The sequence below is a fragment of the Nicotiana tabacum genome, chromosome 19 (assembly GCF_000715075.1).
Source record: "Nicotiana tabacum cultivar K326 chromosome 19, ASM71507v2, whole genome shotgun sequence".
In the NCBI taxonomy this organism is placed as follows: Eukaryota; Viridiplantae; Streptophyta; class Magnoliopsida; order Solanales; family Solanaceae; genus Nicotiana; species Nicotiana tabacum.
In genome coordinates this window covers 148,794,883-148,812,652 of record NC_134098.1, presented here as the reverse complement: position 1 = coordinate 148,812,652, position 17,770 = coordinate 148,794,883, and the positions used below count along the sequence as shown (strand labels likewise).

Sequence of the window (17,770 nt, the reverse complement as noted above, 5' to 3'; positions counted from 1 at the left end):
ACAAACCGGCCCAGTTCGTTCCCAGTTTGCCTTCCCGTGGATCTCTGTTTGCTTGGGTTTTTGGCTTTGAGTACGTAGTCTCCGACTTTGAGCGGCCGAGCCTTTGCCTTCTTGTTGTAGTAACATTCCTCTTGCTGATTTTAAGCGTATATATCTTCGTTCGTCGATCTCATCAACCTCTTGCCTTCTACTCTCGTCATCGCTAGTGCCTCTTTCATGGGAGTACCTTAGGGTGGGTTCTCCAAATTTGATTGGTATGACTGCTTCAATTCCGTTAACCAAAGAATAGGGCGTCTCTCCTATGCTTGTCTTCGGGGTGGTTCTATATGCCCACAATACTTCTGGGAGTATCTCCGACTACATTCCCTTGGCGCCTTCGAGTTTTTTCTTCATGATGTTTAATATGGACTTGTTGGAGGATTCTGCATGCCCGTTACCCTCTAGGTGATAAGGGGTTAAAAGTGTCATCTTAATATTCCATTTCTCGATGAATTCAACAGTTTTCTTTCCCATGAACTGGGGTCCGTTGTTGCAGCTGATCTCTTTGGGTAGGCCGAATCGGCAAATGATGTTTTTCCATAGGAAGGCAATTACTTGTTGTTTGCGTATTTGGGCGAACACTCCTGCTTCCACCTATTTAGAGAAATAGTCAGCTAAAACTAAAATAAATTGTGCATTACCTCGCCCTGCTGGGAGGGCCCCCGCGATGTCCATTCCCCACTTGATGAACGACCATGGAGAAGTGACTGAGTGGAGATGTTCGCCTGCTTGGTAAATTATTGGGGCGTATTTCTGACATTGTTCGCATTTTTCATAAATTCTGAGGCGTCTTTTTTCATGGTGGGCCAGTAGTATCCTGCCCATTTGAGACACCTAACGAGCACTCGATTGCCGGAATGAGCGCCGCAATGGTCTTCATGGACTTCTTCTAGGACGCGCTGGGTTTGGTTTGGACCCATACACTTCGCCAGAGGGCCGCCGTATGTTCTCTTGTATAAGTCGTTATGGAAGAGGTTATATCTGGCTGGCTGCATTCTTAGTTTTTTGGCTTCCTTTTTGTCGTTTAGGAGTGTGTCGTTCTACAAGTAGGTGATAATACAATTGCGCTAATCCCAAGTTAAAATTACAGATCTTACATCGATTTGGTCCAACGACGAGTTGGGGAGGTGGACTACACTCTTATCCCCAGTCATGATGCTTTTGGTGGCTGCGACCAATTTGGCGAGGCCGTCCGCTTTGATATTCTGTGCACACGGAATCTAGTCGAGCTGGCATTCGTCGATCTTGGGCAATAACTTACAGATCTCGGTTTTATATTTTTGCAACCTTTGTTCTTTGATTTGGAAAGTCCTGTGACTTGGTTGACTACAAGCTGTGAATCACAATGAAGTTTCAACCGCTTCGTCCCATACTTGAGTGCTAGTTTCAATCTTGCAATTATGTCCTCATACTTGGCCTCGTTGTTAGTCATAACTGGGCATCTTATGGACTGGCGAATTACTTCGCCGGTAGGGACCTCGAGTACGAGTCCTAGTTTGGATCCGAAAGCATTGGATGTGCCGCCGGTGTATAGGACCCAGAGGTCTTGTGTTTTGAGAGAGGCTTGAACGACTTCCTTCTCGACCTCAGGCGTTATCTTTGCGCTGAAGTCTGCGACGAAGTCGGTGAGCACTTGTGACTTTATCATTGTTCTCGCCTGATATGTGATATCGTGCTCGCTTAGCTTGATGTCCCCCTTAGCCAGCCTCCCTGACAATTCAGGTCTATGTAAAATACTTCTTAGAGTAAAGGTGGTAATGACTGAGGTATGGTGGCACTGGAAATAGGGTCTAAGCTTTCGTGAAGCTACGACCAGTGCCAGGGCCATTTTCTCAAGGTGTGGGTACCTCGTCTCGGCATCGACGAGTGTTTTGCTAACGTAATAAATGGGAGATTGCATATCTTTACTTTCTCGGATCAGGATTGCACTTACTGCCACTTCATAGATAGGGAGGTAGATGATAAGGTGTTCCCCGAGTTCGGGCTTGGAGAGCAGAGGTGGTGACGACATTTACGCCTTTAGTTATCGCAGATCTTGTACGCAATCGGGCATCCACTCGAGGCCGCTATCCTTTTTGAGCACGCCAAAAAATCTGTGACATCTATCGGATGACCGCGAGATAAATCTTGATAGGGCGTCGATTCGACCAGTCAACCTTTTGACTTGCTTCTTAGTAGTCAGTTGCTCCGGTATCCCTTCGATATCTTTGATTTAGTCTGGGTTGACTTTGATCCCTCGTTGTGACACTAAGAAACCCAAAAACTTCCACGATGCTATGCTAAATACGCACTTCTCTGGGATTCATTCCGTACCGTCTCAGTATGTCGAAAGCTTCCTTCAAATGGTCGATTAGGTCCTCTGCCCTTATGGATTTGAGCAACATGTCATCGATAAATACCTCTATGGTCTGGCCAAGCTGATCTTTGAACATTTGTGTGAACAATCTTTGATAGGTGGCTCATGCGGTTTTCAACCCGAACGACATGACCCTATGACACTATGTTCCTCAGTGGGTGATGAACGTGATTTTCTCCTGGTCCTCTTCTTCCATAAGTATCTGGTTATAGCCCGAGTACGCATCCAAAAAACTTAGCAGCTCATGTCCGGATAGCGCATCGATGAGTTGGTTGATATATGACAACGGGAATGAATCCTTCGAGCATGCTTTGTTTAAGTCTATGAAGTCTACACACATCCTCCATTTCCCATTTTTATTTTTGACCATCATTACGTTGGCGATCCACTTGGGGTATTTTGAGTCCGTGGTGGAGCCATTTTCTAATAGCTTCTCCACCTCCTCGTGGACGGCATCATTGATGATAGGGTTGAATTATCGTCTAACCTGACTTACCAGGGGATAGAATGGATCGATGTTCAATTTGTATGTGGCGATCTCCTTGGGGATGCCCGACATATATGCGTGGCGGAAGGAAAATAAATCTGCGTTAGTTATTAAAAATTAGCTAAATTTACCTGGTTCTCAGAGTTTGCAGCCGATGGAGGCCTTTTTGGTGGAGTTTCCAGGATGTAATTGAATGGGGTCGAGGTCCTCAATAGTTGAGTATGTGGCATCGACCGTTTCGGGGTCCAAGATGACGTCCCTGGTCTCTTCTTGCGTCGACCTCGACCCTGTTGATTACTATACCTCTTTTCCTTGTCTTTCTTCTGTTGGGTTGTTGTGCTATCCAAGGCGATGCGGTAGCATTCCCGGGATGAGCGTTGTTCTCCCCGTATGCTAAATATTACCCGAAGTGTTGGGAACTTGATCACTTGGTGTAGGCTGGAGGGGACGGTTCTCATGGGATGTATCCATGGTCGTCCTACTATGGCATTGTATGCGGTGGCCTGGTCCATTATGTGGAATGTTGTCTCCAGCGTTATGCCGCCGGCCAAGATGGGGAGTGTAATTTCACCCTATGTCCGTTCAACAACATTATTAAAATCGGTTAGTGTGATGCAGTATTTCACTATCTTGTCCTCGAGTCTCATCTGGGAGAGGACTCGGGGATGGATAATGCACGCTCCACTCCCATCTTCTACCATGATACATTTGACATCAATATCTAAAATTAGTAAAGTATTGACGAGAGTGTCGTTCTGAGGGAAAGTCAAATATTCGGCATCTGACTCGTCGAAGATGATACTTTCTTCGAGTTCGTTATACCGTTTGTGGGTGATAGAACTTTTGAGCTTGTGAGTGACAGTGAACTTAACACCGTTGATGGAAGCATTGTCACTGCCGCCGATAATCATGTTGATGGTACGAGACGGCTTCACCGGCTTCGGCGGACCTTGGCGTTCACGACCTCTGGCGAAGTTGTTCCTCCCCTTGTCGCTCAATATCTCTTTGAGGTGTCCTTGCTGCAACATGTTCACAACCTATTGCCTTAGGGAGATGCAATCTTCTGTCTTGTGTCCGTGTTCCTGGTGGAATTCGCAGAGGGCGTCGGATTTTCTGGTGCTTGGGTCGGACCTCATCTTTGGCGGCCACTTCACCTTCATTTCGAGTTTCTCCAGGGCACAGACTATTTCTGTAGGTGACACATAAAAATTGTGAGCAGAAAACAAGGGGGGCATACCTCTCTCATTCCGGTGAGTCCCCTTCCTCGGCCTAGATGGGCCATCATCATAGTGGAAGGAAGATGGGACGGGGGCCTTGACGTATTGTTGATGTCATTCCCTGTTTGATTGTGAGACCGAGTGATCCCTCCTTATATTATCTCTTCATTCTTTCTTGGGCTCGGCTTGCACCGAGACGAGCCATAGAATCGGTTGGTTGAGGTTGTCATCATCTGCTCGAACTTCGGCATAGTAAGTATTATGGATTTCATTCCACGTGGTTGGAGGGTACTTCATCAACTAGCTCTATAATTTTCTGGTCGCTCTTGAACCCTCTCTACTCAACCCTTTCTGAAAGGTTGCGACTGCCATCCCTTCAGACATATTTGGTAGGGTCATCCGTACCCTATTGAATCGGGCGAAGAAGTCCCTCAGGCCCTCTCTTAAGGACTTCTTGATGGCAAAGATGTCGTTTACTCTTGTTTCGACTTTCTTGGCCCCGACATGCACCGTCACGAACTTATCGGCCATTTCTTCGAAGGTTTTTATGGAGCGAGCTAGTAGCTATGAACACCATGTTAATGCCCCTGTCGTGAGGGTTTTGCCAAATTTCTTCAGCAAAATAGAGGACACTTGTTCCTTGGTGAGGTCGTTTCCCTTCACGGATGCGACGTAATGAGTCACATGATCTTCGGGGTTGGTCGTTTCATCACATATCTTGAGATATGGCGGCATTTTAAAGGTCTTTGGTATGGCATGTGGGGTTGTTTCCTCACAGTACCTCTATGAATCTGCCGGCGTCCCTCTTTGGCAGTAGCTTAGGGGCGCCCGATATCTTGTCAACTCGTTCTTGGTATTCTTTCCTTTTGATCTCTAAGCGTTTTGTTTTCATTCTCCATTTCTTCCATCCTCTTCAGAACATCGGCGATGACGCTGCCACCTGTATTATTAGTAACATTTTGAGTTATACTTGGTGTTGGAGGGCCTGGTTGGTCGCTCTGTTTGTCTGCTCGTTGCACCGTGTGGGCTCTTGTAGTGTCTATGGTCATGCATAGAGCAGGTTTGTTGAGCACACTTACTAATGTATCGGTCAACTATGCTTCGAGGAGCTTTTTCATGGCCAGTGGCATTCCTTCTCCGGTGGGCGTTGAGGCCCCTTTTCCATTTGGTTTTGTTGTGCTACAATGGGAGGAGGCGACCTCTCGCGCCTGGGGGAGGCAGTGGGTGTCACATCATCGCCTAGCATTTCATAGCTCTCGTTGATAGTGTTCATGAGGTTTCCAAGGAAGTCACTTGTCACTTTAGTCCTGTCTTCTTGGTTACTACCATGTAAGTTACCGTACGTGCAGGAAAAGAGAAAAACCTTGTGGTTTGTTAGGTTAGCAACTCACGTGAGTTGTAGATCTAAAGCAAACTAAAAGATTAGCTAAGAATCCCTCACAAACGGTGCCAAACTATTTGACCCAAAATTTAGATCCAGGTTCAACCAATTAGATTTAAATAAAGTAGAGTCAATCTTCGCTAATATTATTATCCAAAGAATATGTTAACCGATTTTGTAGTAGATAATATGTATGTTTGACCAAATGACAATAAATGTGGGTAACACTAACAATATTCAATGACTCAAAAGGAGGAGGATATCATTAAATAATAATAAATAACAATAAATGACATTTAAGTAAATAAGAACATGCGAGCCATCCGAAAAGGGGTGAGATTTGTGGATATTTTTTCTGACAATGATGAATGATTGATGAGCCTTCGAATATTCATGTTGTTCTTGGATCAAGTGGAAAAGTTATGCAAGAATCTTAGTAGAAAGGTATTTCTCGTGTGCTTGCAATAAAACCAGATTCTCTTTATAAAGTCAATGTATTTTCTTACAAGTGAATTTCCTCTCCCCACTATTCTTGTGTCTCTTTCTATTTATAGGGAACATATATATCTAGAATACCCTAATAGTACAAGTACAGAGAATATCCACTAGAATATTCTCCTCTGATGTCTTATCCTAAGACTAGTTGTTATTCACTATATTTACAATGAGTGCTTGATAAGTGGGAATTTTGACGGCTTATTAGCGCCTTTTAACTTTTGTTTTAGTCTAAAAACATTGAATTATGTTCCCGAAACTAATGAAATTGTGCAAAATTGCAGGAATGCTGGAAGTTGGTCTCCCGAGATGAAACCCGACTCAAAATGGAGTAATCCGAAGCACAAGACAGTAAAGGACGCAGAAGCACAAATGTGTGATCCGCAAAAGGAATTCTACGACCGCAGAAGAAATTGCGGACCGCAAAATTCCATCTGCAACCGCAAACCAAGTGGAATAATTTAGTAGACATTTGCGCAAAGTGCGGACCCCACAGGAATTGTATGGCCACAAAGCTGGGCTAAGAGTCGAAGATCCGAGAGTATACAAAAAGACCAAGTCCAGTAGCCTCTATGAATTTCGGACCGCACAAGAATTATACGGCCGTAGAAGAATGCCTTGTAGTCGTAGTCCTAATTGTGCGGACCACAGAAGAGTTGCCTTGCGGCCGCAGTCTAGAAATGTGTGACCGTAGAAGAATGGCTCGTGGCCTCAATTCAAAAGAGTGCGGCCGCATATCTCCAGTTCTTGCTAGATGAAGAAATCTGCGGACCGCACATGGAATTGTGCGGCCACAGAACCTCCCGCGGGATATTTTTATCTGAAATTTTCTGTCTTGTATAAATAGACGAGTTTCACAAAATTTGGTCAAGTTTGAATCTCTGAAGTTTCTGTAGCCGTTTTTCTTTACTACTTTAGGAAGTTTTACAGTGCTCTGGTATATTTATAATATATTTAATCATTTTAAGCTTCCATTATGAGTTTAATTAGTTTTTCTTCCTTATTTTCTTTTAACCCCATTATGAGTAGCTAGACTTTTACTAGGGTTGTGACCCAACCCAGTGTGTAAACTTTATGAGTATCTAATTTAATGTTTGTTTATGATTGAGTGTTGATTATTTAGCTTAGTTCATGCTTTAATTATAGAATTAATTATTGTAAATATTAATTCATGCCTATTTGACTTAGTCTCTACTTAAGAAAGAGGTACCTAGTCTAGGATAACTAGGCTAACAAGGAATTGGGTCAATTGAGAGATTGATTAATACAATTAAAGGGTTCAACCTAGAGATAGTAATTACCCGATTTGAACTCTTATCAACTGTTTTTGGTGATACCCATTTGGTCTTGAGAAAGACAAATGGGGCAAAAACCACTCTCTTACTGAGAGGTATTGAGTGGGTAATTTAGAGTTGAGAGTTATAATATACTTCAATCGACAAAATAAGCATTAAAGTCTTTAGCCCATTAGGCAAACACCTAGGTCATGGTCACATCCCTAGGCTTTTTATCTATTTGGAAAAATCTTAAAAATAATTATCTCTAGTCTTCTTTCTTTATTTTGCAATCATTAGAGTAACATTAGAAATAGAAAATAAATCCTTGTTGTGGAAGTGCAATCTAGATAATCCAATTGCTCAAATTGAAATATATACCCCTAACTCCTATCTTATCTCCTTGTGGATTCGATACCGACTCTTAGTTGGGTTTCTATTATTGCATACGACCGTTTCATATCTCTTTTGAGGTGTGCTTTGGATGTGATCAGTGCTCGACCTCGATCCTGATCTTCGTTGACTCTTCGATCTCGATCTTTGCTGACTCTTCAACCTTAATCTTTAATAGCTTCATCGGCCCTGTCCTTCACTTCGTAAGTGATCGCTTCGATGTCAGGCAAGCCTTTATCGAAGTCATGCTGGCAACACGTGGCAGTCCGCGAGTGCTTCATTAATATTAACGTGATTTGATCATATCAAAGGCAATTTTTGACCCATACAGTAGCAACGAGCAATAACGAGAACAAGATAAAGAAAAAAAAAGACGAAAGGAACAACATGATAGAAATCTATAATATTAAAATACAAGCCTGCCACTAATAATATTGAAAATGTCCGAAAATACAGTCAACTATCTATTAACCTACAATCTTAATCCTCGACCTCCACACCTTCCTATCTAGGGTCATGTACTCGGTCAACTGAAGCAAAGCCATATCTTGCCTAATCACTTTTCCCCAATACCTCTTTGGCCTACCTCTACCTATCCTAAGACCCACCAAGGCCAAGCTCTCACACCTCATTGCTGGGCAATCTGTGCTTTTCTTCTTCACATGCCCAAATCATCTAAGTTTCACTTCCCGCATTTTGTCCTCCATAGGGGCCAGGGGCAGCCCAATGATATTTGGGGCCTAAAGCCATACTTCAACGAGGGGCCTTAAATTTTTGGTATTACAAAAAATAATTTAGTAAAATTTTATTTAAAATTTATTTTTCTAGCTTTTTGAGATACAAAATTATTAATATTTTACTTATAATCAATCTTTTTACTAGGATCATATATGTTCTAGGATATTATTCCATTCTCTTAGAATTTTCTGATTTTCTGAAAGATTTATGATAGATTTCTCACCAACTTCTTCTTTTTCTTGGATTTCATTAACGTCTAGCTCAATTTTATTAGTGATTTATTCATCTACCATAAATTCTTCCATATTTTTTGATTCAAAATTTATATAGTTCGCTAAAAATTTATCAATAACTCTTTTTAGGGAAAGTATTAAAGTTTTAACTCTTCCCTTTTTTTTTTTTGGTGTTTTAAATATGCGAAATCATATTTCCCTTTTTTTTTTTGGTGTTATATATATATATATATATATATATATATATATATATATATATATATATATATATATATATATATATATATATATATATATATATATATATATATATATATATATATATATATATATAAAACTAATAAATAAACAAAAAGATAATATATAATTAAGAACAAAAGATGTAACGTGGGGAAAGCTTGAAAAAAAGAGTGTTGGCAATTGATTTCTGCTATCTTATTTGAGAGAATGATTTACGAGACAATGAACTTGTGAGTGTAGAGAGGCCAAAAGGAATATAAAAGATTGAAGTAAAATATGGTTTGAAAAGAGAGTAATAAAGTGGTAAAATTAATATAGGCCATGTGATAATGATGATGGTGCATAAATGAGGTAAGAATATACACGTAAAGTTTAGAGCCTTTAGACCTCAGTGTGAATCCCAAAAGTAACTATTCCTATTCCCAATATCGGGAGAAATTAAAAAATAACTAGATTTACAAGTGGTAATTGAAAAATGGCCACAGTTTCAAAAGTAATTGAAATTTAGCCACTTTTTATGTAAAGATAAATCTGAACGAAAACATTGTTCAAAATTCGAAAAATATTCCAGCATAATATACTGGAGTTCCAGTATAATATACTCGGCTTCCAGCATAATATAATGGAGTTATAGTATAATATACCGATCCAGTATAATATGATGGAAGTTCATACACATCTGCTTCAATCTCTAGTATATTATGCTGGAGCTTTTCGTGTATTAAAGTTCCAACATAATATGCTGGAAGTTCATACACAAATGCACCAATCTCCAGTATATTATGTTGGAACTTTCCGTGTTGCAGTAAAATAGTGACTATTTTTTAATGACTTTGCAAAGGCTGGCTATTTTTCAATTACCAGTTCGAAAACTGGCTAGCACGCACTATTTTCACCCCAATATCTCTAGCGGTCCCAAATTATTTTTTTTCATGAAAAAATATACTTTTTCTTTGATATACTGAATATTTTTAAAAGAAAAATTATCACATACAATTATTTAATATTAGAAATTTTGGGCCCCCACATATGTGGAGTCTCACGCAATTGCTTGACTTGCTTTACCATTGGGCCGCCCCTGATAGGGGCCACTCCTATCTTGGCCCGGATATATTCATTCTTAATCTTATCTATTCTGGTATATCCGCACATCCATCTCAACATCCTATTTTTGCTACTTTTATTTTCTGAAGACGTGAATATTTGATATTGTATACTGATAATCAATATTTGAATCATGATCAGATCAAAGAAGTGGTTTGCACCTCCAAGTAGCGAATAATAACAGATACTAATTGTAGTATTTAATTATAAGAAGCTGATTCCTTTACAAATCAAATAATTTATCAATTAGTTTTCTAAAGCTAGCTGTAGCTGATGTTAAATTGATGACGTTCTAGCCTCTCTGCATTTAACTAACTCTACATATATTGCAACTGTCGAGAAGTGGAGTGATGGAGGGAATGTCTACACGTTCTAGGAATTGCTTCTAATTTTATATGGGGAAAAATCTTTTCGGGAAAGATGTACTAAAAGAGGCAAATGCATTTAAAAAAAGGAAGATTTTTTTTTTTAATGGTCTAGATCATCAAATTAGTTAAATTGGGGTAAGGGTCGTGATAGGTGAAAGTTAAGATATTCTTAACTGTACGTCGAATTTAGAATTAAAATTTGTTGTCTACAAGAAATGAAAGAACTCTGATTAGATTGACAATTTCCATGAATTAAGCAAAGAATTCGTGAAAACTCTACGGAGAAACTTTGAGAAAAGAGAAAATTATAACAAACTACATGAAAATTTTTTGAGTTTGAAATTTTGATGTTTTTTAAATGTGCTAGTTCAAATTTCAGGAAGAAATGTTGAAGTTTGAACTGCCATAGTTTCTTATCTAAATACATTTATCTAAATATTATTTTGCCTTAAGAAATAATTATTTCATAATGAACATTAACTAAATATTTAGAAGCGGTAAAAACTGGCCATCCGAGCTAATTTTTAGGTAAGCAACTCCTAATTTTCCAAGAATGTTGTGATAGGCTTCTTAAACATGTCATCAAACTGCAAAGCACTAGGAATAAAAGACAAAAAACCCAGTAATTATTCACGCACTAAATGACAATCCACTAAATCGTTAGCAACATAAATTTAGGACTAGTTGTACATCAAAGTGTAACAGTTTCTTTGGCAACCTTCTAAAATCAACTTATTTTGGCCAACCTTCTAAAACCAACTTATTAAGAAAAGTGTTGTCTCAAAAGTGTTCTACAAAAAAATTACTTTTAGTGAGAAGTAATTGGTGTTTGACTAATTAATTTGAAAAATATTTTTAAGCACTAATTAGTGTTTGACCAAACTTTTAAAAAGTATTTTAAGTGTATTTTCTTCAAAAGTATTTTTTGAAAAAGTACTTTTGGGGAGAATTTACTTTTTTCTGCTTCTCAAAAATTATTTCTATTTCTACTCAAAACTCAAAAGCATTATTTTCTTCTAAAAGTTTGGTCGAACACCTTAACTTTAGAAAAAAAATACTTTTAATCCAAAAAAAAAAGTTAGGCTAAACAGACTCTAAGTGTGATAGAAAAGACTTGTAATTTGCGGTAAAAATAGCACGGGCTAGCCAGTTTTAGGATTGGTCATTCAAAAATAGCCAGCGTTTGTCAAGTCATTGAAAAATATTTACTATTTTGCTGCAACAGAGACCGGTCCAGCATAATATACTGGAGTTCGGTGCACCTGTGTATGAACTTCCAGCATATTATGCTGGAACTCCAACACGCGGAAAGTTCCAGCATAATATACTGGAGATTCGAGCTCCTGTGTATGAACTTCTAGTATATTATACAGGACCGGTATACTTTGCTGGAACTCCAGTATATTATGCCGGAGTTCTAGTATAGTTATGCTGGAACTCCATTATATTATGCTGGAGTTCCAGTATACTTATGCTGGAACTCCAGTATAATATACTGAAGTATTTTTCAGATTTTGAATAGTGTTTTCGTTCATATTTATCTTTACATGAAAAATGACTAAATTTTGATTACTTTTGAAAGTGTGGCTATTTTTGAATGACCACTTGTAAATCTGGCTATTTTTGAATTTCTCCCTAATTTGCGAGCAACCTTATCGAGTAAGCCCAATTCAACAACTCTTGGGCCACCCCGTCTCTTCTCCCTGACTAGCCCGGCCCATTTAAGCTCTCAACCCCACAAGGCCACACCGTTTGGTCCACTTCATAATCCTTCCCTAAATTCTTGGATTGAAAGTATTACACGCTCAAAATTACCTCACTGTATTCCAACTCCAAAGACCAAAACATTAAAGTGGGTGAAATAAGACTCAATTTTGGATTTCACAAAAAAAATTTTACCATCGGATTTTATTATGTAAAATAACACAATGACATGCCAATAAGGCACGGTTGATATATATTCTACTGAAGAAGCAAAAGGAAATATTAGGAAAAGGAAATCAAAACGCAAATCTTCGCGTTCTTTTGGTTCAAATAGAATAACAACAAATTTGTATAGAAACATGTCAAATGAGAGTCTGATAGTTGTTACTAGGAAATACGACCTAAAATAAACATAACTTACGATCAATAGTTAATGTTTATGTCAACATAATATGAGTATATAACATATGTCTTTACATAAACTGTTGTTACTAAACTAAAGTTAATAAAGTAGATTTTAAACTCAAATTATCACTTAACTATAATAAATTAATATGATTTATCGCAAAACAAATATATGTAATTTTAATCAAATTAAATCTTGAAAAGCGAAAAAAATGAGATTAAGGGAGTAGAAATCGAAATAGTTTTGGCGCCTGAATATTTATTTCTCATTAGGCTTCAAGTTACTAAATATTCGTATTTGGAATATTTAAGAAGACGTAGACAAATTATTCAATTATTTGCATCCATATTGATAGACTTGCATTTATGAAGAACCCAGCTAGGGTGTGTCAGCTACCACAGGTATGCATTATTTCTTTGTGATCACTATTTTTTTGAGTTGTCAAATTCACAAGTCAACAACCATCTGTTTTGATTATAATAATTTGATCGTACTCATCCTCCTTCGAATACATACTACTATCCTTGTTCTGTACTTGAATTATTTAAAAAAAAAACAAACTTCGGTCTATAATGAAATAATAAAAGAAGAAGAACAATATTACAAAGAAAAGAGAGAGAATTCTTATTGCTTTGCGATGAATTACAATGGAATAAGACCCCTTTATTTATAGGAAAAGAGTGACTTAGCCACAAAGTAAAATCCCTAAAATCTCTCTAAAATATAGACATTCACCTTAAATACAATTCTATTTATAACACTCCCCCTTTAATGTTTATTCAACAGATAATGTGCCTAGTTAAATCCTTAATTAAAATAAAACCCAGCGGGAAAAAATTTCTAGAGAAGGAAAAAGAGTACACATGTTTAGAAATACGCCTCTTGGTTACCTCGTTAAAAACCTTGCAAGGAAAACCTAGTGGGATAAAACCTTGTAAGGGAAAAAGAGTACAAAGCGTATTAACTCCACCTGATAAGAGCATCAATTCACATCCTTGAGCCTTCGTGTCACGACCCAAAATCCACTATAGGTCGTGATGGCGCCTAACGCCACCGTCAGGCAAGCCAACAGTGATTTATCAATTTAATTACCCATTTTATTACTTTCGAAATCATAGATTTTAATAAGGAAAGAGACTTACACTTCTAAATCCACGGGAACATATAACATTTGTCATTTATAAAAGAAATGAAAGGCGATAATAATATACGAAACCGTGAACATCAACTAGTATAACCCCAAAACCCGGTGTCACAAGTGCATGCGCATTTTCTAAGAAGTACAATAATAATACATCTGTCTAGAATGTCAATAAGACAGGATAAAATAAATAATACGATGGAGACTCGGTGGATTGCGATGTGTAGCCTGAAATGCAACTCACATGAAGTCCCCTCAACAGGTGCGCCTACGCGCCAAGATGATCACCAAATGAACCTATCAGATCCTGCACGTTTAGTGCAGAAGTGCAACATGAGTACGTAAATCGACGCGTACCCAGTAAGTATCTAGCCTAACCCCGGAGAAGTAGTGGCGAGTGATCGACATCGACACTTACTAGAAGTCCAATAAAGTAATATAATAAATTATAAGCAGATATGAAACACACAACAATAATGGGATAAATCTGTAAGTCACATAATCTTCCAAATATTTCTTTCAAAGTATGAATTTCTCAACTTTGTATTCTACCTTAACGGCTCAGAAAATGTCAAGTGCCAATATCAAATGCATAAGGAATACCATATAAAATGCCGGGCATCAGTGGAAAGATAATCTCGTGAGCGTTCAGACTACCAACGATATAACGCACGATTATGCCGAGGTCATTAGGCCCGATCCAGAATAATATGTACACTACCGAGGGTCGAGCGGCACGAATCATAGATGCATCTATTATACTGCCGAGGCGTTCGGCCCGCTCCATAAGAAAGGAAGAAAGTTACCGAATTACGAGATATGTGCTTACAATACAGTACATGAGCACAAAGTGAATATAATCTTTACCGTTTCTCAAATAACTCGCCCACAACTCAAAGTGATAAGGCTCGGCCTAGTATACATATATTTATTTCTAGATCAATTTAAATTATAATTTCAATTAATTAAGCCAGCAGAATGAGGTCAAATAATTCAAATATTACATGATAAGGTCCTAAGTCTACCAGACATAAACATGCTTTAGCTACGTACGGACTCTCGTCACTTCGTGCGTACGTAGCACCCACAACTAGTAGCACATAATAATAATTATCACCTAGGGGTAGTTTCCCCCTCTCAAGGTAAGACAGGAGACTTACCTCGCTCCGAAATTTCATAACTGGCTCCAACACCACTCTAACACTCAACTCCAAGCCAAACGTTCCGAAACTAGTCAAACAATGTGCAAATCAATCAAAATATACTCTGATGCTTACAATTTAATAATTTATAACAATTTCTAACTCCGCTAGAAAAGTCAATAAAGTCATCCCTCGGGCCCACATGCCCAGATTCTGAAAATTTTTGAAGATATATATTACCCATAACATTACGAGGTCAAATATATAATTTATTTCCAATTTCAAGCCCAAGTTCGTGGTCAAAAGTCCAAAACACCAAATTCTAGGTTTCTTTCAAAATCCTCCAATTTCTACTAATATTTATGTTAAAAGTCCATATATGTTCATGAAATATAATCAAAAGTGGTTTAGAAACACTTACCCTCAAGAGGTGGATGAAATAGCTCTAAATTGCCCCAAAGTCGACTCCAAGAGAGAAAATGAGATAAAATGAGTAAATCCCGTAGTGGCTAGCATATATATATTTTGCCTAGACGATTTTCCTCATCTGCGGAACTCCTTGTGCTTCTGCGGCTCCGCTTCTGCGGAAGCTACCTCACAGATGCGGATTTCCCCCAGGATGCCATCTTCCGCTTCTGCGGGCCCTCAATCACAGAAGCGCATCTGCTTTTGCGGAAAACACTCGCATCTGCGGACTCCCTAGCTTGAGCAGCCTTCCGCACCTGCATGTCCACGACTACACCTGCGGCTCCGTAGTTGCACTACAACATCCACACCTGCGATCTTTCAGCCCCATACCACTTCCGTATCTGCGCTCCTCCGCCCGCATCTGCGCGGCCGCAGGTGCGGTAAAGTCCTCGCACCTGCGAATCCAACCAACCTCAAACCCAACCGTTTCTGCGGTTTCGCACCTGCGGCTCTTTCCACGCAAGTGCGATTGCACCAGATTACAGCTGCCTTAGCAATTCTTCCAAGCCCAAACTCGATCCGTTTCTAATCCGATTCACACCCGAGGCCCTCGGGACCCCGTCCAAGAATACCAACACATCCCAAGCCATGATACGGACTTAGTCGAAGCCTCTAACTACGTCAAACAACATCAAAATTAGGAACTGATGATCGAAACCTTTCTTTAAACTCTCAAATATTCAAACTTCGCCGAACGCGTCCGAATCACACTTAAACTTTTCGGAATGACGCCAAACTTTGCGCACAAGTCATAAATCACAATACGAACCTATTCCAAGGCTCGAAAACTCAAACGGACATCGATAACACCAAAGTCCACTTCAAATCAAACTTAAAAAATTCTTTCAAAATGTTAACTTTCCATAATGAACGCCGAAATGCTCATGTGCGACCCGATACTCAACCCGAACATACGCCCATGTCCGAAATCATCATACAGACCTATTGGAACCTTCAAATCCCAATTTTGAGGTCGTTTACTCAAAAGTCAAACCTTAGTCAACTCTTCCAACTTAAAGCTTCCGAATTTAGAATTTTCCATGCGAATCAACTCCAAACTTTCCGAAATTTAATTGCGACCACATGTACAAGTCATAATACTTGAAGTGAAGCTACTCAAGGCCTCAAACCACCGGACGATGCGCTAGAGGTCAAAACGATCGGTTGGGTCGTTACATTCTCCACCACTTAAACATACATTCGTCCTGGAACGTGCCAAGAACTGCTCCGGAGTTGCCCCAAAATTATTGTTCAACACCTTGTGCACCTACACGTGCCACCACAACCCGATTGAGCATATTAGCTCGAGCCAGACTAAAGATTCTCCCTTTTATTTAGTCAATAAGCCTTAGAACCAAATTCCAACTTCCTAACTTCTCTACAAGACCTGATTCTAACATACGAACACCGTACAAATCACTGCATACTGTACCAAAACATGATCGTACACTTGTGCTGAAATCACACCATGCACCAAATAAGTCGGTTGCCCATAATAACATCCTCCTACCACAATAGCTGAAATTTTACAAATCTGATGCCCGCAATACACATCATAATGCATATAAGCCATGTTCCAATTCTCGCAATACTGCCACGATGAAAGAGATGTGTAGAAGCTCATAACCATCTGCCGAATCAACAAATCATGGAGTCTCTCCTCCTGACAAGGACCATTAACTCATTCTAAACTGAATAACGATATTTGCTCTTTAAAATACCCTGCATAACTCCAATCACACTAATCCTAGGTCCAATAACATCGTCTCACCCAGTACAAGCTGCTCAGGCAATAAGCCATCTTAGACACTGCCAAAAATCTCATATGACGCCCATAATGCACCAACAAGCTACAAACTCGAATGTGATACATAAGGAAAAAATAAACTTTGGAAAAGGACTACCCAGCCCGCATAACGAATAAAATGACCGAACAGATGCTATGAACCCTTCTCAGAGAATGAGAAACCAAATACGCAGGAATAGATATAGGGAACCGTACTCATCATCTCACTGTTATGGCGTGCAACCCGATCCACACATGATACCATTGCGGCGTGCAACCCGATCCGAATATGATACCGTTGCGGCGTGCAACCCGATCCAAACGACGTACCCATGGACGCTTGTCACCCGATCCACACATAACAATAAAAAAGGAAATACCCATCAAGCCATAATGCTCATACCTACGAAATACCGAATACCGATCACAAGCACGCCAAGTGAGAAAATACCATCATGGGGAGACGGATAGAGCCATACGCTACAAAACCCAAGCACGACTAAGGTGCAATAAATGACCTGCATCTCGAGAGCCATCCTGCTCATATAATACCACAAGCTACACGAGACCACAACACATGTGCGAATAACAAGCCGTCTCAATCCGGAACAAACTCTCACAGTTCAGAACCAAAGGACTAAAGCGCTTTCCGGGCATAAACTGTCACATTAGTGACAGTACCGGAATCTCCATACTTGGTTTCAAGTTTTAACAAGAAAGTGACTAACATGTCACACTTATACAAATCTCCCCGTGGGGTGCGCTCTCACGACCTTCCGCACCAGGTAGCAAAGTCTG

At 39.4% G+C, this 17,770-nt stretch overlaps 1 protein-coding gene across 1 annotated transcript; it reads right to left on the bottom strand.

The window, feature by feature from the left end:
* Nucleotides 1-3,454: 3,454 nt before the first annotated feature.
* On the bottom strand, nt 3,455-3,910 carry LOC142173780 (uncharacterized). Its single transcript, XM_075239430.1, has one exon. It carries the CDS (start codon nt 3,908-3,910, stop codon nt 3,455-3,457), a length of 456 nt encoding a protein of 151 aa, XP_075095531.1.
* Nucleotides 3,911-17,770: the final 13,860 nt, after the last annotated feature.